We start from the raw sequence: 25,803 nt of genomic DNA on the forward strand, positions 1-25,803 counted from the left end.
AAGAAAACCATGAGCAGCAAAAACAAAGCCTTTAGTCACTAATGGACACACTCACAGATGTTCATTCAAAAGCAGTATGTCTCCTATCTGAGGCCGTGGTGAGCGAGTTGGGAGTTGGGTCTCGTGTTTGCATGTCTGGCCGTCCTTTTCATCAGTTACGATAATATTGTACTCACTGAATTCATTCCAGAGATCTCAGAAAAAAAACAGACTGAAGGGGGAAAAGAAACACAAGCTGTCAGACCATCCCACATTAAACATGATGCATATCAGAGTGACATCGATCTCCTCATCTTACTCTCCACCACTCGCTGACTGTTTTCCCCAAAATGAAATGTAAAGTGCTGAGACTTATGGCAGACAGCTAAACACCACAGCACCGGTCCAAAAGTCATTTGGTCCATAACATAACTAAATATGTAACAGTAATGATGCACACAAGCGCAGCAGTCTGTCTGTTCATTTCAAGAATTTTTTCTTAAATCATTTTGAGAGCTGGATGCCGAGAACGGGAGGAACCACTGGCAACGGCTGCTCGGAAACATTATGTGTGGTGGCTCTCGAGGACAGGAAGACTGCAGTCGCTCTTTGAGCTTTCTCCTTTCCTACAGTATGCAATAGGCAGCACAAAAATAATACATTTTAATATGCTAAACTCCATTAGGGCACATCAGTCTGAAGCAGAGCTCGCCACAGCCTGTGTGCATCATGGCCACGAGCTGTGACTGAAGGGAGGCTCAAACACTCAAATTAGACCAAAGACTTGCATGATTAGAGAAAACGGAGCAAATTGTTAATCAGCAGATTACATTTTTTGATTGACTGATCTGATGTTCTTGATCATCTCAGTCAGAGGGAAATGGTTTTCTGTGTTGTTGTCTTGTTCCCTCGTTTGGCATCATTTTGAGATCCTGCCTGGGCTCATTCAAACATGTAAACCCGCCGTACATTAGTGACAGCTGAATTGGTGGTAGACTGCTGAGACACTTGATGTTAACCACATGTTGTCCACATGTGTTTCCTCTGGCTGTGGGTGAGCAGCATGAGGACGTGAACAGCAAACATCCAAATCAGACACAACGCTTTCAAGGAAGTCAACAACATAAACTCAATACAACAAAACTGTCATCTATACAGTACAAATACACTATTTGGACAAAAGTATTAGGACATGCATCTTTATTATAGAGTTCAGGTGTGCTATGGGGCTGTTCCTCAGGGTTTGGGCTTCCAGTGAAGGGAAATCTTAATGCTTCAGCACACCAAGACATTTTGGACAATGCTATGCTTCCAACTTTGTGGCAACAGTTTGTTGAAGGCCCTTTTCTATTCCAGCATGACTGTGCCCCAGTGCACAAAGCAAAGCTCCATAAAGACATGGTTGGATGAGTTTGGTGTGGAAGAACTTGACTGGCCCACACAGAGTCCTGACCTCAACCCCATCCAACACCTTTGGGATGAACTGAGACGGATACTGAAGCCTCGCACGAACTTTTCGTTACACATTTTCTTCTAAATAATTGACCTCTCCAGCGTGGCTCTGACAGTCACACCTTCTGTTTCACACCAGACAACACAGTGATGAGCCTGTTTTTATTGAAGCGGCGCAGCTGAAGTATTGTGACACATTTTTAATTCAGCTGACTGTAATGAGTGAAATGTGTACACGTCATTTACAAAGTAAACATAAAACACATGAGCTGCAAGAAATGTGGCACTTCAACCAGCTGTCTTCTGCTTGATGTCCATCTCAATGTAGACGCAGTTAAGCGTGTCGGCGTTCATCCTCCAGTGAGCCAACGTGATTTCTGGGCTGTTATTAAAGAGGAAAAGATATTACTTCCCTCTATGAGGCACAATGCCCAGCAGTCAGTGCAGCGTGTGTGTCATTAGCCCTCACATGAATCAGGACACTGGCTGTGTGGAGTGAAAGGCGCGCTGGTGATTCGGGCTTGAAAAGGAAATGCCCCGTCGAATCGATCTGCCTGCTGAGACACATCAGCGTTTAACCTTCCTGCAGCTTGCACATCATTTTGCACGCGGTGCAAGTGTGGACATGAGTTCCTCCCACACCTGAGACCTCTCACCTAACACCGCTGCAGAGAGGAGCTCGTGGAAACGACGCACGAAGACGCTCAGTGGACGTCAGCGGCCGCAAGTTCACGCAAAGGTACAGAAGTCACAACAGTTCAGAGGGAGAAGAGAAACCCGGACATGCAGAGAGAGCGACATCTGCTGGACAAATGGAGAACTTCCGGCAGCACAAATGTTAAAAGGCACAACGCGACGCTGTGTGTTTGTGTGTGGAATAATATGACGTTCAGAGTTTAACTCCCGCAAAGATGTTTCTCCAAACCCCAAAGCAGATATTTTCTGTACACCAGCATTCACTTCCAGCCGCTTGCCAGATCAAGTTGCAGACAAAGACTCTGCTCAGTTCAGTTCCTCACCTGCTCAAAACAATGTGACACAAAAACACGTGTGCCCATGCGCGGGCTTTTTTCCAAGCTGACTTCCTGTCAGGAGGATGACATTATTTATATGCAGATTTCCTCCTGCTGTTGTGCTGTATTGTTCGACTTTCAATAAGAAGTAATTAGCTGCAGATCCGTGTGGATGAGGCTATCACCTTCAAGTTGATTTGTCATTCATAGCACAGGCGTCAAAATGAAAGAAAGCCTGTAATAACAGATCTCCAACGACCAAACAGCCAAGAAAAACTCCTCACGTTTTCCTGAGGGCGGCTACACCACATCACCAAAAGTATCCAGACGCCTGAACATTAACCAGCATGTGAATGATGAATGCTTCATTCTAATCCAGGGGCAGGCTGGTTTGCTCAGAGTCTTTGGGCTCGTGTATATTTGTGCTTAGAGAGTTTTCATCCCTGTAGTGCAGCTTCAGACCACGTTGTAGTTTTTATCAGTCTGACAGCTGCTGCTCTTGAGTGTTGCAACACTTACTGCAATGTTTTCCTCCCATCTCTCCCATAATTGTGTTATGTTTGCAGTGTAGTTTGTCTGTCTCAGAGGGACGTCTTCACGAGGTGTGCGGCCCTACGAGGACGTGGAGTCTCCTGGACAGCAGCAGTTCTAAAAGTCTGGTGGACGCTGCACTGAAATGAAGATGACTTCGATGTGATGCTGGAGTGGAGTTTACCACTAACTCTTTTGGTTTCCTCACAACACTTACAGCTACTTTCTACTTTACTTTCCATTTCCAGTGGAAGCAGCCAGAGCAGCACTTCCCTTTTCAACATGTGGTTCTGGAATGAAAGGATGGACAGACACAGCGAAACAAAGGTGCATTTCAATGAAAATCAGTAAGCCAACAGGAAACAGAGTTTGCCAGGCCAACACTCGCATCGTTAACTCTTCTCTCCAGCTCATACAGTTTTCCTGAAAATGTCATTTCTGGTAAATAAACTGCGTGGTTACCCACAGGTGTTCTGTCTGTTGTGTACCTGTCTGTCCTTTGCAGGGCCACAGGAGGCTGGAATCAGTCCCAGCCCGTACAGACGGTTTACCTTCCCCACAGAATCCCTTGGTGAACTGGAGTGCCAGGACCAAACGGAGAGAGGACCCAGCAGGGCTGCAGATGTGACAGCTGTGTCCCTCCCTGCAGCGATGACCGCCGCTCACGTTTCATACGCTGAAATGTTGTGCTTTGTCTGCCTTCATCTGCTTCTGTCACCTCCACAATGAGCCGCACTGGTTTTACTTTAAAGGCCAAAGGCTCAGAGAGAATTTTGATGTGAGGTCTTCTTTCTGTTTTTGCTCTGTGTTGCAGTAATAAAAGCCTGAAACTCCAGAGATGCTGTTGTTTCTACCAGGACAGTGCCAGTTTTGCTCGCTCTCAGTATTTTTACCGACTCATAAGTGAGATGTATGTTTTGTAACACTTGTTTTTCAATAAAGCACGACAGACGGGAATACAAATACAGAAGACAGAAGGAAAAAATACTGCAGTCATATGGACCTTTAATATGTCTTCCAGTTTGTCCAAGGGGAGCAGATTATTAGCAGGCTCTGCTGATTGTTCCAAGTCCAGAGAGCAAAATAAGAGAAGGTTTTTGTTTCCTGCTCAGTGAAAACCTTCAAGTCTCTTTTATGTTAATTCATTTAACACCATATAAATTTCTGTTTGCTATTTATCTGCATGTAGAGGAAAACACTCCTGATCTCAGAGTCTAATACTCCGTTCAATCAGTTTAAATAAGTCCTGATTTAAAGCAAGAGCCGACTAATCAGTCGTTTTGGCCACTTTGGGGCAGAGCTCTGCACAAACTGTGACGTGCTATGACTTATTATTGATTAGTGCAACTTTAGAAAATACTCCTGAGCTTTTTTACAGACATAAAACTGGAAGTGCGATGGCGGGAGAAACCGGTCTGCGCCGTCTGCCGACAAGGAGAAGCTGACTGTTGGCTTTGCTGGTGCCTAAAGACCAATTTCAGTCGCACAACAAGCTTGAAACTAATGGTAGTTATCTTTCCAATCAGTGAGACGTCGTGGCGACACACGTGGTGAGGAAACTTGGCCTGGAGAAACACTTGTGTCGGTCTCACGTCCCTCTCTGAGCTCCAGCTCTGGCAGAAGGGAGGCAGCTGAGGTCAAAATCCCCCCGGAGGACTTCAGCAGTAAGAGCTCTTCAACAAGTCTTTTCATCATCCTGGCTATATCATGTGCAGACAGCTGTGGTGGTGGCAGCTCTTTCTCTGGAAGCACTCAGTCTGCTTGCTCTCCTCTGCAGTGCAAGAGAGCATCCTGCCCAGAGGACGGAGGTTCAGGGATGCAGAGGGAATGTGGGGGAGTTTAGCCACCACGAGGTCCAGACCACCCAGAGGGAGGACTCTGGGAGACCCGAGTCGAGCCAGTAAAATTATTTCTTGTTCATCCTGGCCTAAGGGGACATTTTTACTCACAAGCAGAGGTCAAATGCTTTTCAGTGTGGCGAGATATTAAAATATGGTCCTGATTCTAACAGGCACAAACATGCGAGTGAGTAACGACAGCACAGCAGTGAATTTTAAAAACAACCTGCACATTTTGCCATCTGGGAGACAGGAGATCATTTTAAAGGTGCGCCTCACGGCCATCACTGCTTTGCCTCTGAAAAAAAGTCAAATCTTATGTTCACGTGCAACACAAAACCAGAGGCGTGCGGACGGGGCTGTTAGCCTGGCTCAGAGATCACGTCCCCGGCTTGGGCTTCAGCTGCTGACAGGCAGGTGAGGCCCTCTCGAGGGGATGAGATTAATACTTTTCAGCGGGGTTCTCATCACATCATCAAGACGAGAGATTCAGGCACAGCATGTTTCCTTTCACTGAGGAAGAACCTGGACCGACCGCAGGGCTTTAAGACCCTCGTGCAGACCTGACAGTCGGGTAACCTTTGATTTTATCGGGCCAAACATATTTCCTGTCGGCAGCTTCTTCTTAATTTGTCGAGTTCCTTCAGACTTTGACTGTTGCTCAGTCACTTGCACTGCATATTAAAATAAATAATAAACAACTGAGCAGAAACAAAGAAGCGAACAAGACTCCAGTGCTTAGAAACAAATTTGAGCCTTTATTGGAATGTTGCAAGGCATTAAATACACAAATCCCAGTCTTTTAATAATTTGGTATTTAATAATAAAAAAAACGTCTAGTCTAACAATACTGGTCTGACAGTCATTCTCATTCAGTTCCATCGTTATAACCTCAGCAAGTCCTCCTTCTCTCTCATCTCTCACTGCATCACAGAGGTGGAATCCCGACAGTCCGAAGTGAAAGCAGACGTGAATTAAATGTGCTGTATGAAGAATTAAAGGGCAGACAGCCATGACAGGAGGGGAAAGACAGGAGAGCACCCACTCAGACTCTGCACAGCACCGCGCATCAAAGCTGCATGGTGGGTCAAAACAGTCTCGTGCTCAGATTTATTTTTTAGCTCTTTTTTCTTTTTTTTTTTACCCCTGATTTCCCAAGTTTTACATATAAAAAACTTTTGTATGAAATATAAACAAGCTCTTACCGTCATACACAGACATGTGCATTTCAAGTTGGGAACAAAAATGCAGGAAATAAAAGGAGACAATAATATGTTCTAAACTCGATCTCAAGAGTCTTTCCTGGTCAACATAAAAACATGTTCTGGTGTCAGGAAGTTACTACTGATGCTCTGGTGTTCAACCTCCACCAGCACCACCCTAATCATCATTATTATTATCATCATCATCGTCATCATCTGCATGTCAACAGATCCAGAAATGTTCTTTTTGGCTTACAAACCGTTTTCCCTCATTTTGAAAAGAAAGACACACACACATACACGCACACGCGCACACACACGCACACACACACACACATAAGAAAAAAAAGGAATATTCATGATAAATTTTGCAGCCGGTCTGCGTTTGCTCCGGTAACTTTTCTTATTTTTTCTCTCCTTTTCATTTTCTGGATCACCTGCTCATCACACACACCCACAGCTGAACAAGTAATCAAAAAGCACAGAAGCACCACCGTCCTCCACCTCCTGAGCCCCTCCTTTACACAACATAACTCCACCCACTCTCTGCTGTTAGACTTCGGAGGTCCAGAGTTAAGACATGACTCCAAACACGGGGTTGTGGCGACAGATGCTCGGCCCGATCTCTTCGTAGTCCTTTTTGGTGTGGCAAACCTGGTAGAACTCGGGCTGCGGGAGCACAGAATGAAGACAAAGGTGAGCGTGAACACGAGCTTCGTATGAGAACACGTGAAACATTGACAAATAAATACAAGCCACATGTGCTGCCTTCGCGGATCTATTTCCCGCAGTGGAAAAGCAGCCTTTCTCATGCATCCCATTTTAGGAAAGCAAATGTTAAAGCTTTTAAGTGTCAGAGAAACTTTAATGGTGCGTTTCTGGTTCCAGAAGTGGACGATAATGTCTGTTAGTTTTACTGCTGCCAAATTAAACCTCTCAGATGGTGATGACTGCGAGCTGGATTTCTATGAAGAATACAGTTCTGGGTGCTGCTAATACAGAGAGTTAATTCTCCTTTAGCTGGGAAACCCGAGACATACACAAAAAGAGCAATTACTATTATCAGGGAACGACGCTATTCAATTTTAACATCAATTAGCCTTTTGTGAATCAACTGTCAGAGACCTTCGCTCGCGGTCATATTTCCTGCTGGTAAAATTATCATCTCTGCTCACACAAATAACTCATCAAGAAGGGGGGAAAATAATGAAAACACCCACAGCATTCCCTGCCATAAATTACACAACACATAAGGACCGAACAGAAGTGCTGCACGGCCTTCAACGTCACAGCAGATGAAAGCCGTAATGATGGCGAGCCTAAAAGTTGATAACATCCCCCTGTCAGAAAGTACAACCGGTACAGGATGATGAAGTAGTGCAGTAATACTGTTTGAAATACTTACAGTCGACGCTAGCATTGATCCACCGAACCACACGGCATATCTCTGCATGTGATGAGTGATGACTTGGACATCGATCGGTTTGGGCTGAGGAGGGAGGACGGAGAGACAAACGGGGGGTCAGTTTGCAGCTTGTGAGCTTCATTATGTGAGTGTGGGACCGATGTGGGTTTTTCAGTGCTTGATGGCTGACACATCGTCCCGATATGCTGCTGTTGGTCATTCTGGCTTTGTTTTTTTTATATAACGAGACACAAAATTGGTGCACTTAAAGGTCAAGAGGTGAGTTGCTGCAGTTATTTCCTCGTCTGGATCGTTGATATCAGCTGAATGCGCAGCTGTGACTTTGGAATTAAATATTTGCTGGCTTCAAACTCCTCTCTGACTCACGTTTCCACGGTGGACTTCCTGCAACAACTCACGTCTCGCGAGATTTCAGAGGGACACTTGTCTCCTGAGCGAGACTTGTGTTTGTGGTTAAACATAAAGGGTTTTACCCTTTAACAAAAAGGTCTTCCTCTGTAGGGATCCTCCCTGTGATGCTGTCCCCCATACTTCTCCCCTGAAGGTGAATCTTTTGCCGTTACAGACTTTAACACCCTGTTATGTTTATGCACATCTGTGCCAACACTAACTGTAGTGCGAGAGGACATAAACTTTACAGACATTTTATCTCCGTTTCGCTCCTCACACAGTGATTATGTTGTGTCGGACCGTATCGACCTCACCTGTGTGTAAAATAATGTGTGTCCTCACCTTGAGTTTGCCTCCGCTCAGCTCCTCACTCATCTTCAGTCGGGCATCAACCGTCCTCTTCAGGTCCCTCTGCAGACGACGTCCAAAGTCCCTGAACATGGTGGAGCCTCCTGACAGAACAATGTTCTGTGGAGGAAAAGGTGACGGGGATTACAGAGCTGTAGGACGAGAAGCACTTAACACCTGTGACCTGCAGCTGGCGAGTGGCCAGTCAGTCTGCGAAAAACAGTCCACTTGTGTTGGAAGTCTGTGATGGGAAACACCACTCGATGAACACAGCGATGCATCACTTCAGTCTCTGCTCAGTCGGGGTGAATGTACAGCAAAAAATAAGTTTAATCAGAATGAGTCAAGGCTCTGACACGAAGCCCCGACCCGATTAATCGCCAAAGACGGAGCAATTCATCACGTTAAACCGGAGGGCGACCGACGGTGGGTTTCAGTGGCTGATGAAATAACGAGAGTTTGGAGCAGGAGGAGGCCAATAACCCGCAACAACGTGACTTTACCAGAAGCTGAACACATGAGTCAAAGTCATTAATATTCCAATACATAAATAAATAAATCTGGATCACTGAACATCAAACTCGAAGTAAAGTGTCTTAACATAGTTTTAGATTATCAACGGGAGTTGGTCCTTAGTTGTGCATCATTTAAACAGAAACATCTCAGATACACAATGACTTCACCCTGACTTTGTGTATCGACCCGCCGCGTTAATGTTTTATTTTACCTGAGTGAGAAATCTACCTGCTCAAAATAACAACAAAAAAAAAAAATTCAGAGAAAATCCATTGAAAGTAATGAAGGCAGACTGCTGGTCGCGTCCGCACTAAGCTGCTTAGGAGATAAAACCCTGCAGTTCTTCAATGCACGTCAAAAACGGACGTCTGAATGGATTCACTGAAAGGTCTGAAGGTGATGTAACAAAGTGTGTCATAACTTCAGCTACAGTCAACAAAGGTGTTGCTGAATGCTGCACAGCCTGTCAGAATAGAAAAAGAGCGAAGCCTTCAACACCGGTTCATCACCAACACTCAGCCCGTCGTCTCGTCAGCTTACCTTATAGAGAGGACGCCTGACATCAATGGGGCAGTTCTGAATAACTTCGTCCACAACCTCAGAGATGGGCTGGGTGAAGTCAGGGTTGGCAAACTGGGATCAGAAGTGAACAGAGAAGACATGTCATGCTGCAACGCTACAGCAGTAATAATGACAGAGCAAAACGTGTCAGAGTGATGTGGAATAACATAAGCAGGAGGACACAGACAGGTGAGCTGACAAACTAAATGTTTGGACCGAGTGTCTCAGGATTCTGCTGGCTGGTATCTTCACCCAGTCACCATCTTTCATTCTCAGATTAATTTAAACATTTCTATGACCTAAATCCAAATGCAGCACTGAGCAAAGCAAACTGCCGTCCTGCAGAGTCACTTGCTCATGCGCCTTTCGGACCTCCAGCACTGTGCTCCGTGTGTGTGGGCTGCCTGGTGTTTGCAGGCTTCCATAATGCTGACTTGTGCTCCCTGCTGTGACGCACACCGCACTGACAAACCTCTGGGTGGAAGAAGATCTCAGGGCCCAGGAAGCGTTCGTAGCCCACATCGATGGTGAACTCCTTCTTGCTGATGGCGTTGATGCCGGTGTACTGCTTGATCCACTTGGAGCCATCCGTGTCATACTTGTTGAACTCTTTGACGAGATCTGGGCACACGTAGCTGAACCGCTCCTGGTGGGCACAGAACGAGTTGGGTTGTTTAATCAGCTTGAGTGTAGCACACAGAAGAAGAACCTCGTGTTAATAACGCTTGTAAAACGCTAACAAGGTCGCAGTGACTCCAGCACTTTAATCCCACTTTTAATCTCTGTGTGCAGACGAGTTACTGAGCAAAGTCATCAGTGGGAAGGAAACAAACTGAATGATTGAGAGCTGATAAGAAGATCAACAAATAAAGTTGTTTTTGCAGCTTACACAGAACAAATCACCAACACGATGGGAGGAAAGCTGTTATCTGATGAGGGAATCCTTGCTATTTATTTAGCTTCTCTAGTGAAGCTTTGCCCATTTACTGTGCAGTCGTCTCTAATATGAGTTTTTGTACTCAGTGCAGCATGTAAGCCTGACTCTGGTTAAAACAGGTATGATACCAGCACCAGTTTTTTATCTCTAAATATCAAAAAGGTCGGCTCATGGAGTCATGTTGTTGTGCTTGTAGAGTTTTTGAATCAAGCAGCAAAATTAACCTCCAAAAGTCCTCTTGTGTTCGTGTCAACATTTGTCATCGTGCAGTTGTGATAATGAGAGCCGGGACTGTTTGGTGTTTACCTTGCTGCTGTTTTCTACTGCTATTTGTGAAGCTCTAGAGACACGTTCCACTAAAAAACTTACACGTCTTTATGGTGTAATTGATTTTGCTTCTGTACCCGTGAATACGAATGAGCACAACACAAGCCATTAGTCTGACTTGCAGGGAATCTGGTCCATACTGTGAGGCAGACAGCAGCCGAATTAACATTTCCAGACATGATTGGCAACATCCCCTCAATGTTAATGCTAATTATTTGAATTCACACTATTTCTCGTTTGTCTGTCTCGAGGGATAATGAAGAATGGTCCTTGACATCAAGAACAAAGTCTTGGATAACAAGCTGTTTAATAAACATGAGGGAATTGCGGAGAACCGAGGTAAATCGATAAACTGCGGTCACTGACAGAAGGAATGACGATAAATGAAGGTAAATGGTGTTAACACAAAGTCAAATCTATTTGTGACCTGGAAAAATTGAAACTAAAATATATATATATATAAAAAATAAAACACTTCAAAGTATGTCAGACATGCAAGTTTGGAGAATCAAAGTTTAAACTCCACAGTAACTTTTGCAGTTCATCTTCTGTCCTTGTTGTCCTGTACTTTGGCCTGATCTCAGTTTGGGAAACGGTGGTTATTATCTGACAACAAACAAACAACGCAGAATAAAAGCAGTGGGTTTTTGAAGGACACCGGCTGCATGTGACACGCAGACCGAGAGTGCCATCTGCTGTCCGCATGAAGAAAAACAGAAAAACAACGAAATTCCAAATTTCCATCTGGTTTCTCAAACCGAGTGCAACGTCGTCACTGTGAAAATGGAGCTGGGTTTAGAGGAAAGGACAGCTGTGGGGATATTATCTGTAAACACTTTCAAATACGACTTCACGGCCTTACGCACTGATGGGTTGGGAAAAGGAGGCTGATGTGCAAAGCATGGAGGTAACAAGACTGAAAAGGTAACAAACCAATTAAAAATAATGAGCTATGTTGGTTGTCCCCCTACCAACATGTCAGCCACAGACATCGCGAACCGGATCACAGTTAAAAAGAATTTTTAGCCATCCGCAGCTTCCAAGCAAACAAACCCTCAAAGAAACGTGACTGTATGTCTCTTAAGCTTTCCAATAGCTATTTTCATTAAACCCTTATATAATCAATTCCAATTCCACAAATATACATAAGATTATTATGCCAAATATATTTCATTGAGACAGCAGGAGGTGTGTGACAGTATTCAGCAAGACTGCATAGAAATGAAGCGTTCATCTAATTCTCATCAAGTCAAGGTTAATTTATTTATGCATAAAACTGCTATAGATAAAATAATAGATAATCAAATCCCCATGAATAAAGAAAGATGGTCATTTGATGTAAATTATGAACATAAGGTCACGAGTCGAAGAGCTCCGTGTGCAGTTACATTTCAGCTGTGGAAACAGGCAGCTTAATGTCCTCCCTGAAAAGACTTTGTGATGTGATTCAGGTGAGACTGAAGCTGAAGTCCTTCTAAGGCTACACTGTTGATTACACTGCGATTTAAGGGCTAAACTTTTCATTAAAGATGTCCTTCATTTCACATGAGGTCTTCTGAATGGATGATGTGGGAACCTTCCTCGGGGCAGATTGTATTTATGGGACAGAAAACAATGGTCTGTGTTTGCAATGTCATTTAAAAAGTTATTTTCATGGTTCACCACAGCAGCTACAGGCATGACACAATAATTGACGTGACAAAGTGGAGAACTATTCGAATATCCTTAGAACATCCACCATAACATCACCCACTGGTTTGTGGTTTGTGTTCTACCACTTTGAAGACTCGAGTTTGGCATTATGTCCAACACCGTCTTGTCTGTTAAGAGCCAAAAGTGACCACATCTGAGCAAGACAGTGGAGTTTGAAGGGACACGCATTACTACATCTCTGTTCTGATAGGATCTGACTGAGAACCAGAAGACACAGCATGGACTTATCAACCATGTGCTAAAGCATCCCTGAAATTAAGGTCTGTTTAACTCTAAATCTGAGCATAATGTACAAAATGAACCTCATGCTGTATTGAAGAAGACTTGAAACGAGCGACTGAGACCATAAACTCATTTGGAAACAGCTTACCGAGGTCATAAATCAACTGAGAAGTAGGCTCATTTTCTCACTTTTCAGAAACTCTGTCCACTTACTATACTGTCTTTCATGTGATTTCGCACCTCACGTGTGTTGTTGTTTTTGTAGCTACTCTATAGTTTATATTATATTTCATCAGTATGGCATATTGACCTTCAGTCTGTGCATTCTGTCCAGAGCTTCTCCAGACCACTAGGAAGAGATTCATTAGTGAGGTAGGCAGAATATTCAAAAGATGCCCACACCAGAACAGCCACTGCTGCGAACGTACAGGCCTGTGTGTTGTATCCCACTGATGGTACATGGAATGACTCCTGTGACTCCGGTCGGTACCAGTGGGGGTCACCACATCACCGCCTTCTCAGCAGAGGAAGAAAGGGCTGATGGGAGGTGTAGCTGTGGACCTACCTTGACTGCCTTGGCTGTCTCCAGAGACTGCTCCGGTGGGATGCCCACCTCCCTCTCCCTCAGGAGCTGCTGGGTGAAGTAGGTGATGTCTCGTCCTGCGATGGGAATGTGCTTTATACAGCTGCCAATAACATAACCTTCAGCCTGAGAGAGACAGAGGGATGAATAAAGACACAGAGGTTATGTCACATGACGTGCTCCGTGACAGAACCGCGTAGAACAAACAAAGACATGCAGCTGTTACAGCTTGAGGTTTTTTCATCAGATGGACATACTGCGAGGCCTTCTCCATGTCCCCACTGTGTTGTGTTTGGCTCGTTTTATGTGCGTGTTCAGCAGTAGCTACAGACATGCTGATTCAGTCTCCCAGCCTCTAAATATAATCTGCAAGCACATTTCCTAAATGTGAGTAATTTGTTCCAGCCCCTGAAACACCGTGGCCTACTTTTAAACACCAACACGGTCCGGTTACAGTGCAAGTAAAACAGGTGGAAATGTATTTATTTTAAAAGGCAGAAATTCTTCATTCTCATCCAGTTGGTGTATAAAACCTCAATATGGCACCTCTGCCATTTTGTTCTTAAAATCCTAAATTACTGTGAATTTTTACATGGGAAGAAACATGAAACTTCCAAATGACCTGGAGAGTACACACATAAATGTTGATGCTTAGGGAGTGTGTACGTGTGTGTGCGAGGGAGCGAGTGTGTGCCTGTCGATCTGGAAACTCACCACAGGGATGACGTGGGTGACGCCGTCTCCGCTGTCGATGACGGTGCCTGTCAGCGTCCTCTCTCCCACCTGCCTGGATGTCCAGGAGGCGGCTAGAGCAAGCACAGCCTGACACACACACACAGAAATGTCATTGTGATAATAACCTGACTGCAAGTACACGACACATGTCTGGAGTTTGATAAGATGATGAGTTTAAAACTGACTTTTAAGTGCATATCAGGATAACAGAAGGAAAAACCAGAAGAGAAATATCTGAAGGCATTGAGTATATTTCTTTGTACCAACAGAAGGGAAATTTATAATATCATTAATTATAGCTGATAATAAGAAGCTAAACGGCTTTCAGGGATTCAACGAGTGCAGCATCCACACAGACTGATGCAGTATGTGGTGGTATGAACCTTTAAAGTTGGTTTACAATTTGAAACAGAGAGAAGAGGAGGAAGAGCAACAGCAAAAAGCATGTTCCTGTCATGCTCATGACCAGCTGTTGCGGCACCCAAATGTTTTTCTTCAATTGTTTTTTAAAACAATGTTGGAAAAATCCGAAGACCATCCATCATTTGACAGAATGGTGACAACAACAGTATTAAAATGGCCAAGAGAAGTTGTCTGCCTGAGGCAAAGACGCAAAACTAATGACAATCGCCTCTGCAGCAGTAAGGAACCAGTTTAAGTCCAAGCCGGCCAGAACCTCATAACATCTTAGTCTTCCTAATCCTCAGGTGAGCAGAAACTAACAGGTTCATTTTTGTTTTTTTGATTATTTGTTGTCAACATCTGACAAAAGCAAACAAACAAAAAACTATTTTCTGCATCCCAGATTTCCCTGTCAGACGCTACACAAACTAGATGACCCAGCATATCTCACCTGCACAGCGATGTAGAGCCCCGGGACGTTGAAGGACTCGAACATGATCTCCGCTGTGTACTCTCGGTTTTCTGGAGTGTTCAGAGGCGGCTCTGTCTGAAAGCGGAGAATAAAGAGCACACAAGTACACGGTTACAGTACAATTAAAATACAAAATCAGACTTAAAACAAGTAGTGTGGATAAAGCATTTATGATTTTTGATTTACTAGGCTTTAGCTGGGCTGAAACGCTAATTTCACACTAAGAGAAGAACTCCGAGAGTCTGAATCCATACCGGACTGACGACATTCTTTAAATCCTCTTACCAGGAGGAAGTAGTGGTCCTCAGGCTCAGCTCTCAGGTATTTGAAGATGATCTGCTCCATGAAGCGCTCCATTAGGTCCCAGTCCTCAACAATCCCGTGACGGATTGGCCACTGTTGGCACAAGGCTTCAGCTGGTCAGAACATTGCATGTGAGATCTGTTTATCTGCATGTGACAGTACACTGTCCTCCACTACATTCATTCAACTTCCTGTCTGTACGGCTACTATAGCCACCGATGTTTTTGTGAGATCACTGCACTGTTGACCTCTAAACCACTGAAGCTGAATATCTGTGCTCAGTGATTCCCATAGCTGAACAGTGAAAGTGTGAAGAATACGATAATAAGCACAGTTCCAGTAATGAGTAATAGTCTTTCCTCACAACTACTTCATAATCTGCTCACACACACACACACAGTCTATTTTGTTTTTTTAAATATGCCTCGAGACCCAGATAGACACAAATAACTGCGTCTGACAAAAAACAGACCAAGTCAGTAAAGTCAGGGAATGTGTACAAAATTTACAGTCACCTCACACAATGTTGTCACATTATTTAATTTCTAAATAATCCCCAAAAGCAAAACAGTTGCTCAACATCTCTGCAACATGTCAGAAAAGTCTTTAACTTGCCTCTTGTGTACAAACTGCAGAAAGAATCACACATTCAATCAATACATCAGCTCTCTAAAGAAGCTGAACCAGGTTAGACATGGTGACTGCTCTGCTGGGTGCTGCTGTGGGTGCTGCTGTGGGTGCTGCTGTGGGTGCGTTGAACCAGCGCGGTCTCATACCTTAGTGGAATACGTGGGCTTGTCCACAGCCTCGTCTCCGATGTAGAAATCCAAGTCATCCACCCCCTTCATCATCCTCCGCTGGGCCTGGTCTCCGACCTTGGCTGACTCTTTGATAGCGATACCTGACAAGAAAACAGAGAGGATAAACTCTCACACAAAGCTGTCTACACTTTGTGGGCAAAAAAAAGGTGAAACAATCAAGAATTGTTCAGAATTTTACAATTGTTTTTGCATAAAAAACAAAAATGGATCTTTAAAGTTAGCACTAAACATGATGGTGTTACAGTGACAGTGGTAATAGAAACTGATTTTAAAAAATTGGGACAAATGAACAAAGGTGTCAAAATTGTAAAAGTTTTCCCCCTATCAAAAATGCTTCGTGGTCTTTGTTAGTGTCACTAGCTGGTGTGAAATACTCACATGATGGAACGATGAACTGTGGCTCTGTGTTTCCTGCATACCCCAGTTTGGTGTAACTGCAACAGAAAAGCATCACGTTTCATTTCACAGATCCTGCAGGCTGAGCACAAAACCAGCCACCTGCTACACCGTGTTCGCATGCATAAAAGTTTGCATCAGTAAAGATTATTTTTTGGCTGCTATCATTTTGATCAATGCCATCACTGTCCTCTGGCTGCTTGGTCAGATGCCAAAAGCAGCTGCAGCCCTCGAGTTTGCTAATGGGAGCCATTCATGTCGCACTGGGAGACTGAAGACTATTCATATTTGTCTGGAGAAAAAGAAAAAGCTCACTTCTGCATGAACCGACCAGTCTCAACATAAACTAGCCATGACCTCAACACTACTGCATTCTTCTGCCCACTTCTCTAAACCAAAGAGAGAAGTTGTATGAATGGAAAAAAATGACAGAAGATGTTTCTACAAATTATTATGACTAAGGCCAGTAATATTTTGACCTCCGTTCTCCTGTGATATTCAGCCAAAACAGCTTCAGCCTTAGCATCAAAGTCTTGAGGCCTCACAGCCCTCTCCAAGTCTCTGCTCTGCACAGTGGCTGCACATGCTAACCAGATGTAGTAATGACCGGGTTAGGCCCACACAGGACTCCTACACTTCCTGCACACAGGGCCCAAGGGACTGATAGAGGACACTGCTGATGACTGCCAAAGCACTGTGGGCATAGCAGGCCACATCCTGGTCATAACAGTGGCTCCTTTGAATTTCAATTTGTGAAAAAAAAGAAGCAGGAGGGGCCACATGAGCAATCTTGCAACGACGTGGGAATGTTATATGCAAACTTTGGCCTTAAAAAGGCTAAAATGTGAGTTAAAACGGCCGACAACTGTCTACGTCAGGCTTCTTAGAGTCAACCTGCAACAACTTTATGAACGCTTCCTGTCCCGAACACTCAATCAAAGGTTTCTTTTTCCTGGATCACAGGAAACGATGCATTTAATTGCTATGCATCTATTTGTGTAGAACAAGTGCTGAGCGGAAGCAGAAATATAAGATGAAGAAACAGCCCTGTACAAGTGCAGGGTTAGCGGGGTTAGCGGTTATGGTGGACCGCAACCACTTAAGTGCACAACACCAAAGCGGCAACTTCTTTTCATCAGTGACGACACTACATGGGAAAATTTCACCTTCTATAGTTTTTCTAAGAGTTTAAGGCTTCCAATAAAATAAATGTAGATAAAAGGTGAGTCATATGATCCCTGTCAAGTTTGTTTCTTGAGCTAAAATGCAGAAAGGAAAGGCTGCTTCTCAGGACATCACCATGTATGTCTCATGTGAAACTGACACAGCCTGAGCACACATCCTTCAAGTGAGTGACTCTTGGTTTGTCTGGAGCTGAAAACAGTCTGGTTGTGTGAATAAAGCTATATAATCTAATCTGGTAATCTGTTAAACACACAGAAAAACAAAGCTGCCATAGTGGATATTTGAGGCAGAGTCAAGAGTCCAAATATGGTAGAAAACTGGAGGAAATATTTGGCACGACCACTATTATTAAAAACATAGTCAGATTTTAAAATTTCTGTAAAAATCAACTCAAACCGGTACAACAGATCCCCACGTATGCACCTGCACGCATGTCCAAAAGTTAATGTCAGACACATTTTTTCAGACTCTTCAGGTTTGGGCTGAATGTAAGACTGAACAGTGAAGGTCACTTTAAAACTGCAAATGGCCGACTATTCCTCTACTTAATAAGAAAAGAGGAGAGAGAGAATTATCACCCGACTCTGCAGGAGCCTCACGGTCAATAGAGTATTTTAGCATTTTCAGTTCACCGGTTTGTTTAAAATTGGCTGTCGGGCGACTGACTTGACTGACTTTAATCAACCCTGTTTACAGCCACAGTATGTTCAGTGAAAAAGTGATAAATCTTCAGTGCACATTTAATCTGCCGATTATTTTCAACATTAATCACTTATGAGAGGTCAAAAAAACAAACAAAAAAAAAAACTCATCACAATTTCCCAGAACACAAAGTGACTTCTTCAGTGTACTTCCTTTGTCCAACCAACAGTCTAAAACCCAAGACTTTTAATTTACTGTCTTACATAAAAGAAAATCAGCAAATCCTGACATTTAAGAAGATGGAACCCATCAAATGTTTCACTTTTCGCTTTAAAGATTACAGAAATTATTATTTGATTATAGTTGAATGCATCACTCACACATTATAACATATTTAACTCAACCCAGTAACGATTTTAGGTTATTACCGGTTGATCTGATTTCAGATCAGATTTGAGAAAAGACAACAGTGACTAAGGAAATTTAGGTTTACAGCAGGATGTAACTTTTTAATCACCTTCCCAAAACTCACAAGGTGGAGCACTGACTTCTCTCTACAGCAGCCACACTGTCAAAGGTGCCTACAGATGTGTCTGCACGTTTTTTATGAGCCTCAAGAGCAAAAGGAACGACCGATGCTGATGCTGATCACCTCAAAATTCCAGATAATCGTCCCTGTTAATCAGCCTATCACTAGTTCAGTGATAACAGCAGCCGCCTTGTGACACTGACAGCAACAAAATGTAGCAGCAGTACTCTGAACACCTTCATACCACAGAACAGTCCCAGCTTGTCTACCTGAACCTGTCTCGACAAGCTTCACATACACCACGTCTGAATGTGGACATAACACCACAGCACACCAAACTCAGCAACCGACTGAACAGCTGCAGTCCAGCAACTGGTCAAATTATTCTATGTTGGTAGATTTTTGTAGGGATCTTATACTTGTTTTCTTGAGCTTAATGAAGCATCTACCTTTTGGCAAATGTTAACAGAAAACCTGTAGTCATAACGTAGGTACACTTTGTTTTTAAATTTATCCCTGTGCTCACTGACGCTCATTGATGACTGCAGGCTTACGTTATGAAATATCAACAGTTTGCTTAAGATAGATGAAGAATGACTCCACCCTTACTTGGACTGCACCAAGCTACAGCACCTGAGATGTTTTTTTTTTTTGGGTAAAGAAGCCATGATTTGACAGTGCAACACTAGTTTTGAGGCCACAACCAAAGCCAAACTACACCCCAACCCAAATATGACCGCAGTCCTTCCATTGCACAGTCAAGTAGTCTTCTCTAATAATAGAAGCCAGGCTGTTTAGAAGGCCGGCATATAAGAGGAAGTGGAGTTGTCACTATTTGCACATCATGAGCATTACTCAGCGACAGCTGTTGAAAATCTGCCAATAACTGGCACTCTCTGGGCAAGCTGCAAAATCACATGTCAAACTTTCCCCTTAAAATCAGGAGCCAAATCTCAGCCTAAACTGTGACTTCATGACCAAGCGTTATTTCTGCAAGAAGTCCTGTAGTCACTAACGTTGGAACATATGTGTTACGACTGTAAGGCTTGGCCGGAAAATGGAAGCCATCTACCTGACGAGTAGAAACTAGCGCAGACTAACCTAATTGTCAGCTGCACTTTCTTCTGCTGTCCGAGAGAAGATCAGAAGCAGTGGACTGTTTAACAGCCTGAAGGGAGGAGGGGGATGAGTGGGGGAGTATGCAACGTGAGGAGTGACGAGTTCAAGTCTCTACATGCAAGCAATGCAAACCACTTTTAGCCCCCAAAACTTAAGCATACCTGTCCTGTACTGTTATTTGGAAAAATCTGCATGTCTGCATCGGTGAAAACACATTTTTCTTCCTTTAGGTGTGAGTCATTCATGCAGAAAACCACATACAATGACTGCGTGGGTTCATATGGGTACAGTAAAGAAAACAACAGGTAAAAAGAAATAATGACTCAAAAATATTTTTCAAATCTCTTACATGGTTTAAATCCTCATCTAAAAAGGAAAAGAAACAATCAGAGGTGTACGTATACCGAATACCAATACAGGAAAAAGAAGGTATTTACACAGATCAATACAAACACTGCTGCAGGAGGAGCCAAGACAATGTCCAGTCCTGTGTTGTTTTGTCTGTCCCTTAAAAATAAAATACTGCTAAAGCAGGTTCTTGTTGCGGCAGCACAACTGAGACAATCTGGTTCGGAAAACAATCGGTAGCCTGGCAAAGAAGAGAAATTAGAGAAGTTAATCAAAAAAGCATGCTCGGATGCCGAGAAACGACCATATATGGACTAAAAAGCGTGAATGAGGAAGTGTAGGCTGAATAGGAAGTAGTATTGCGCCTGCTCAAATCCAGACAAACGAGCAAAAAGATATATGAATTTCACTAGCTGCAGTCACGATTATCTTCACGGGACACATATTACTGTGAGAAAAGCTGATAAATGAACACGAAGCGTTTGACTATGAAGGCAATAACGGCCTGCTCCAAATGAATGAAACCAGCTGTGAGGGAAGTCTTCCTTCCTCAGCCGCTCTCGCAACAGCACACACTGGCTGGCTGGCTGCTTGCAGCGAAATCCCTTCGGCAGGAAGAAAACACAGTCCGGTGATGAAACTCCGCTAATGGTGAGGCTAGCTCACGAGCGGGAAAACGAATATGAAACATAAACGGCCGCGGTGCCCTTCACAGCCGTTCGAATGGCCTGGCAGGGTTTGACTCGGAATGCAACCGGGCAGAGTGTTAATATGTCACAGTTAGCTGGCCGTTAGCATATTAGCTCGCTGGCTAGCTGTCTGCATATACAAAGTGAGACACACACACACACACCCAGTTGCTGCTGCTGCTGCTGCTGCAGCTGACACTGACAGTCCCTAACCGTACTCAGCCTTTCGGTGACACCCGAGTCCCCTGTCTGCACGGAGGTCAGGTTTAAACAGCTTACCCTGTGCCGCAGTCGACAACACACGCCGGTAACCGTCCTGCCATCTCTCCCTGGGTCTCTGCGGTTTAGAAACGGTTAAATGTGATGGACAGCTGGCTGTGTCGGCTAGAGGATCTGGCAAGCCGTCCACAGGCGGAACCCGAGCCCGCTGCACAGTGCTGTTTCCACTTCCGCACTCGGCTCCTGGCAGGCAGGGAGAGGCAAGATGGCGGAGGCCGGGCTGGCTGTGGTTGAGCGACGCAGGCAGGGCTGTGCAGCTGTCAATCATCACACTCGTTTTACGTTGACTCAAACATGAGTTCTGAGAAGATGAGGTGATGTTTTTTTTGTTTACTTTTCAATATTAAGGATAATAAGAATAATAATAATGATAATGTTATTTTTATTCAGGGTAGATCTCTTTAATGGATTTATTATTTAGCCTACATTAACGTCCGATAAATAAATGAATCTTAAATGGCTACTACAATACCGAGTCTTGTTGCCATTAATTAACAGAATAAGTAATGATATAAGTTACATTGCTGTAACTTATATCAGTACTGTAATATAATAATGTAATATTAATAACAATTATGGTGACTCACAATCAGCTATGAATAATAACGACTCGTCATGTGATACTATATGATAATATCTTCATAATACATGTTATATAATTTTTACACACAAGCAGTCTAAAGCTAACAAATAATAATGGTCAAATAATGATTAGAAATATCAGATAAATACTTAATTTGTATTATTATAATTAAACAAATCTTAGGGTTTTTTTTACACAAAATAAATTAATAATTACACCTATATAAATAAATAAAGATAAAACAGTAAGAATAAATGAATATAAGCTGCTAAATCTCAGTCCTTACTCCAAATCGGCTGGTGGCAGTATCGCCCAGTACGCAGCTCTACTCCATCCGGGGTGCAGCTAAACTACAGAAGAAGAGAGTAATAATCAGCCGGTGGAGCAGGTTCAGCATGGAGGTTCAGCATCTAACGGTCCTCGGCTCGTGAATCTGGTACATGTCAGAGGTTTTGACCATGACGCACTGTCGAGGTCAGATGCGGGGGCGGCACTGGGGCCCTACGATGGACAGCATGCTGATCGACTTCTGGCGCAAACACGACTGCCTTTTTAACTCCTCGGCGGATTCTTACTACGACAAGAGTCTGAAGACGAGGCTGTGGGGCGAGTTCGCCTCATCCGTCGGAAAGTCTGGTAAGCCCGTGTGGCGGTTATGAAGGATGTAACTCGTCTCTGCGTTGTGTGATTTTTAGTGAAAAGCCGACTCGGTGAATTTGGTTCAACTCGCCGTTTATAGACCATGTCCTGGGAAAACAGGAGCAAAATGTCTCACAGGCAGGACTGTAACAAGCTCCGCGACGAACATACACTGAAATATACAAACTAAGATTAGCCATTATTGTAGCATTTAAGCTAGCGACTTTCCTATATTTGAGTGCACTTTAAATATTGTTGAAGCACACTTGTTTCCCCGAGTAGGTTGATGTGAGAGAGTTAAAACAGAGTCGTTGAATAGCCTTAAAACAGAGTTATTTATTTAGAAACAAAGATCTTTGGAGATCTCACCACAGAGTACAAGTCTGTTTCAGCCAAACGCCAAGTGGGATCTAAAGCACTCAAGGAAGTACATCATTATATGTACTTTAAGATGACACCGGTTGTTAGTCTCAGCACCTTTCCACTCAAGCCAGAGGGGAGGGGTGGTGTATCAGTGTCTCCGCCTGTCGGTCAGAGTGACTTGAGATATGATGTCCTTCTAGTATGCATGATGCCTCTATCTCCCTCAGAGTGTGCAGTCCTGAGACAAACAACCAGTTCTACATGATTATAACATTAGGAATTATACCAAAGCATATAACAGAATAAGGCACGGTAAATATGTATTAATCCACAATATATAAAAGTAAAATGGAATGTTTACAGGCTAGTTACTGTCGCATTTGAGAAATGCCAAGCCATACAAGTACTATATAAATTTACAGTGTAGAATAATAAAAGTTCGTCCTTTTATTAGCAGAGCTTATTACGACACAACTCACCACATGGAGCAAACTGGCAACAGTAGTGGGGTGTCCCTTGCCAAGTTTGCAGGGGCTCGACAGGTGTACCAATCCATATTGTCCGTGGGGAACCAACAACTGCCACCCACAGCCACAACAATATCCCAATGGCAAGTGGAAAAACAATAACACCAAAGGAAGTTATTACCCTGTTACACCTGCCAGGTGAACAGTGAAATGCACAACTCTTTATTCCAGTTCGTATTCAGGATTTGTCCGACAGCTTCATGCTGAATTACATTTGCACTGGGCAAGACAAGGTCTGCCACTTTGAACAGAAGCAGGCTTTTTCTTTTACAGCTGGTGTTTTTTTCTTCTTCTTTTACTTCTTCAGGCATATTTTCACCTTTTCCTTGCAGTATCTGAAGTTGAGAGAAGGTCCAGATCGCTGCGGACTCAGTATGGGAGGGTCTTATGGCATCCAGAGAGGGTCAGCTCTACCCAGCAGGAGATGCTCAGGGAGAAACTGGCTTTCCTCAGGCCTTTCATCGTTCGCAGGCGAGGGGATTCACATGTGGTAAGTTTAAAACTAATTCAGAAAATCCTGCAGATGCTTCCCCCGATTGTGCAAAATTCTGTTTCTGCTAATTTCGCAGGGGGGAAAGTTTGAGGACAAAGAGGAGTTGGAGACTGATGGAAGTACTGAGCAGGAGATGGGAAGCTCGTTTGGTAGCCCGCTGGATGCTGATGTGACTGACCAAGATCTGGATGATGGACCCCCGTGTGTCGCCTCCACCTCTGCTCCCCTGCATCGTCCACACCCTCAGCCCCGGGTTACAGACGTCGTGTCTTTGAGCTGTCCACACCATCACGGTAACGAGGCCTCCGCTGATCAGCCTGAGCAAACGACAAACACATCCGAAGGCGACTTGCTAAACCAGTTTGCACAGGTGATGCTGGCGGATATGCGTCACATTAAAGACCCTGTGGTGCTCATGAGACTCCGCCGAGACATCACCGACCTCGTGTTCAAAGCAGTGGAGGAGGACCAGAAGAGACGATGCGTTCGAGTGCCGTCCACACCCCGGCTGGTGCAGAGCGTGCAGTCACGGAGCTGCTCCAGGCTCCCACAGGTCTCTTCACAGACAGACTACGGCAGGAGGACGAGGTCTTTGAAGAGTAAGTGGACACGAAGGTGGGAGGACGTGAAGCACATGAGGAGAATGTCCAGGAGTCAGGTATTAATGCAGCCCATCCCGCAAGGTCAAACACCAGAGGAGATGAATGAAAGCAGCTCTCAGGTTATTTTTCAGCCCTCTGAGATCAAAGAGGAGACAGAGCGGCACATAGTTAAGATCGAGGAGGAGACGCTTCCATCGGCTTGAAATTTAAGGGACAGAGGTGACACTATTTTCCTGATCACAGTCATTACAGTCAATAAGTGTAGGATAGAAAGACGTGGGACATTTAAAAGGACGGTTCACCACAAAATCCATGTTCTTCCTCTGCCTGTACTGCTGTTTATCCATCTATGTAGTTTGAGTGTGAGCTGCAGAGTTTTGGAGATATCAGATGTAGAGATGTCCTCCTTCTCTTGAATATATACATTTGAATAACTCAACAGCAGTGTCTCTTTGCATATGATGCAACACAGATGTGCTTAACTCACATTAAAAATCAAAGCAGAGAGACTTTTTTGCGTTTTGCAAACAAGCTGCCTGGTTTCTAATGGATCTAAGCCTTCCAGAATCGATCCAGGCCAGCCGTCTCTCGGTCTTTAACTGTGGTATTTAACATGAGAGAAGCTTTCAGGCTGAAAGCATCAGGCAGTGGATGCTGAACGGATGTTCTGATGTTCTTCTCAGAATGCTGCCTGTAACCTGTCCTGCACTGTGCTGTATTTATGAACCATAAACATTTTCCACAGGGAAGGAAAATACTGACCGTTGCAGCTGTTGACCAGCAGATGGCACCGTGAACACGTTCACTCAGTCAGAGCTTCTGCTGTCGTTGCTGGATATGCTGATGTAGTCTTTTTATTTGTATTTATTTTCTTTTCCATATTACTACTTTTATTCTTTCCATTTGTTATATTAATATTTTGTGTTTTGCATTTTGCATGTTTTATCCTATTGTCTTAACTTTATCTTGACCTTTCATTCATTGTTTCTGCTCTGTTTGGCTCTCTGTTGTCACATTGTCTGAGTATCCTGCTTTTGCTTTGTCTGTCAAAGTACTTTGTAAACTCTGTTTTTAAAGGTGTTGCATCATCCAAGTTGTTGGTGTTATTATATTGTATTATTTTATTGTATTACACAATTTCACTTTAAGGATGAGCAATAGCAGGTTAAGGTACAAAACCTATAAACAACACTTGAGTACCTCAACATGATTCATGCAGTGATAAAAAGTGAAAAACTCAGTTGGATTCGAAGGACTGAGTATTGAATGTGTGTTGACATTACTGTAAATGTATATAGAGCTGACATTATACCATGTGTGCAAACACATTCTAACCCCACACAAGATAATCCCAAAGATTATTTAAGTGAGAATAGAAGATGCCTGAGGGAAGAGACACAATAAATGTGGATATTCTGCAGTGCAAGATAAAAGATCTGTTCACGTCTAGGACCAGACTCAAAATTCTTATTCTTTTTAAGGATATTGCATTTAATGTGGTAATCCTCTGTAAACATGCATATTAATCACTCTTTGGTAGAGCTGTTAAGTAATAGACCCCGTGAACCTTGACTGCAAACTGCCCTTTGTAAGATGTCAGAAGTCAGAAAGGTTTCGTCTGTAACAATGTGTTCTCTT

At 43.6% G+C, this 25,803-nt stretch overlaps 2 protein-coding genes and 1 long non-coding RNA gene across 4 annotated transcripts; 2 read left to right on the plus strand and 1 right to left on the minus strand.

Annotated features, from left to right (window-relative positions):
* The first annotated feature begins 2,437 nt into the window (after positions 1-2,437).
* On the plus strand, positions 2,438-3,810 carry LOC124067611. Its single transcript, XR_006844774.1, has 2 exons — positions 2,438-3,302; positions 3,481-3,810. It is a non-coding gene; the product is annotated as an uncharacterized LOC124067611 (long non-coding RNA).
* Positions 3,811-5,551: 1,741 nt separating this feature from the next.
* LOC124067671 (actin-related protein 3-like) lies at positions 5,552-21,191 on the minus strand. The gene is made up of 12 exons (XM_046405240.1): positions 20,959-21,191; positions 16,150-16,205; positions 15,727-15,851; positions 14,933-15,043; positions 14,627-14,722; positions 13,753-13,860; positions 13,021-13,164; positions 9,729-9,902; positions 9,236-9,328; positions 8,174-8,299; positions 7,421-7,504; positions 5,552-6,684 (listed from the first exon to the last, which is right to left on the minus strand). The coding sequence occupies exons 1-12, from the start codon at positions 21,000-21,002 to the stop codon at positions 6,589-6,591; spliced, it is 1,257 nt and encodes a 418-aa protein (XP_046261196.1). The 5' UTR covers positions 21,003-21,191; the 3' UTR covers positions 5,552-6,588.
* Positions 21,192-21,856: 665 nt separating this feature from the next.
* LOC124067672 lies at positions 21,857-25,255 on the plus strand. 2 transcript variants are annotated; one of them, XM_046405241.1, is made up of 3 exons: positions 21,857-22,177; positions 23,403-23,560; positions 23,640-25,255. In XM_046405241.1, the coding sequence occupies exons 1-3, from the start codon at positions 21,982-21,984 to the stop codon at positions 24,366-24,368; spliced, it is 1,083 nt and encodes a 360-aa protein (XP_046261197.1). In that variant the 5' UTR covers positions 21,857-21,981; the 3' UTR covers positions 24,369-25,255. The 2 variants fall into 2 exon arrangements, with proteins under 2 accessions (XP_046261197.1, XP_046261198.1); XM_046405242.1 differs by lacking the exon at positions 21,857-22,177 and adding an exon at positions 23,035-23,153 and having other exon boundaries at positions 23,378-23,560.
* The last annotated feature ends 548 nt before the right edge of the window (positions 25,256-25,803 follow it).

The sequence above is a fragment of the Scatophagus argus genome, chromosome 11, assembly GCF_020382885.2.
Source record: "Scatophagus argus isolate fScaArg1 chromosome 11, fScaArg1.pri, whole genome shotgun sequence".
Lineage (NCBI taxonomy): Eukaryota > Metazoa > Chordata > Actinopteri > Scatophagidae > Scatophagus > Scatophagus argus.

What these genes read in the sequence shown, in the direction of transcription:
- LOC124067671 (XM_046405240.1), bottom strand. Translation starts at nt 21,002, where the DNA reads ATGGCAGGACGGTTACCGGCGTGTGTTGTCGACTGCGGCACAGG. An exon ending in ACAGTTCATCGTTCCATCAT is followed by an intron (nt 15,852 to 16,149) that starts GTGAGTATTTCA and finishes TTTTCTTGTCAG; the next exon opens with GTATCGCTATCAAAGAGTCA. An exon ending in TCAGGCGTCCTCTCTATAAG is followed by an intron (nt 8,300 to 9,235) that starts GTAAGCTGACGA and finishes TTTCCTCCACAG; the next exon opens with AACATTGTTCTGTCAGGAGG.
- LOC124067672 (XM_046405241.1), top strand. Translation starts at nt 21,982, where the DNA reads ATGTCAGAGGTTTTGACCATGACGCACTGTCGAGGTCAGATGCGGGGG. An exon ending in CTCATCCGTCGGAAAGTCTG is followed by an intron (nt 22,178 to 23,402) that starts GTAAGCCCGTGT and finishes TTTTCCTTGCAG; the next exon opens with TATCTGAAGTTGAGAGAAGG. An exon ending in GGCGAGGGGATTCACATGTG is followed by an intron (nt 23,561 to 23,639) that starts GTAAGTTTAAAA and finishes CTAATTTCGCAG; the next exon opens with GGGGGAAAGTTTGAGGACAA.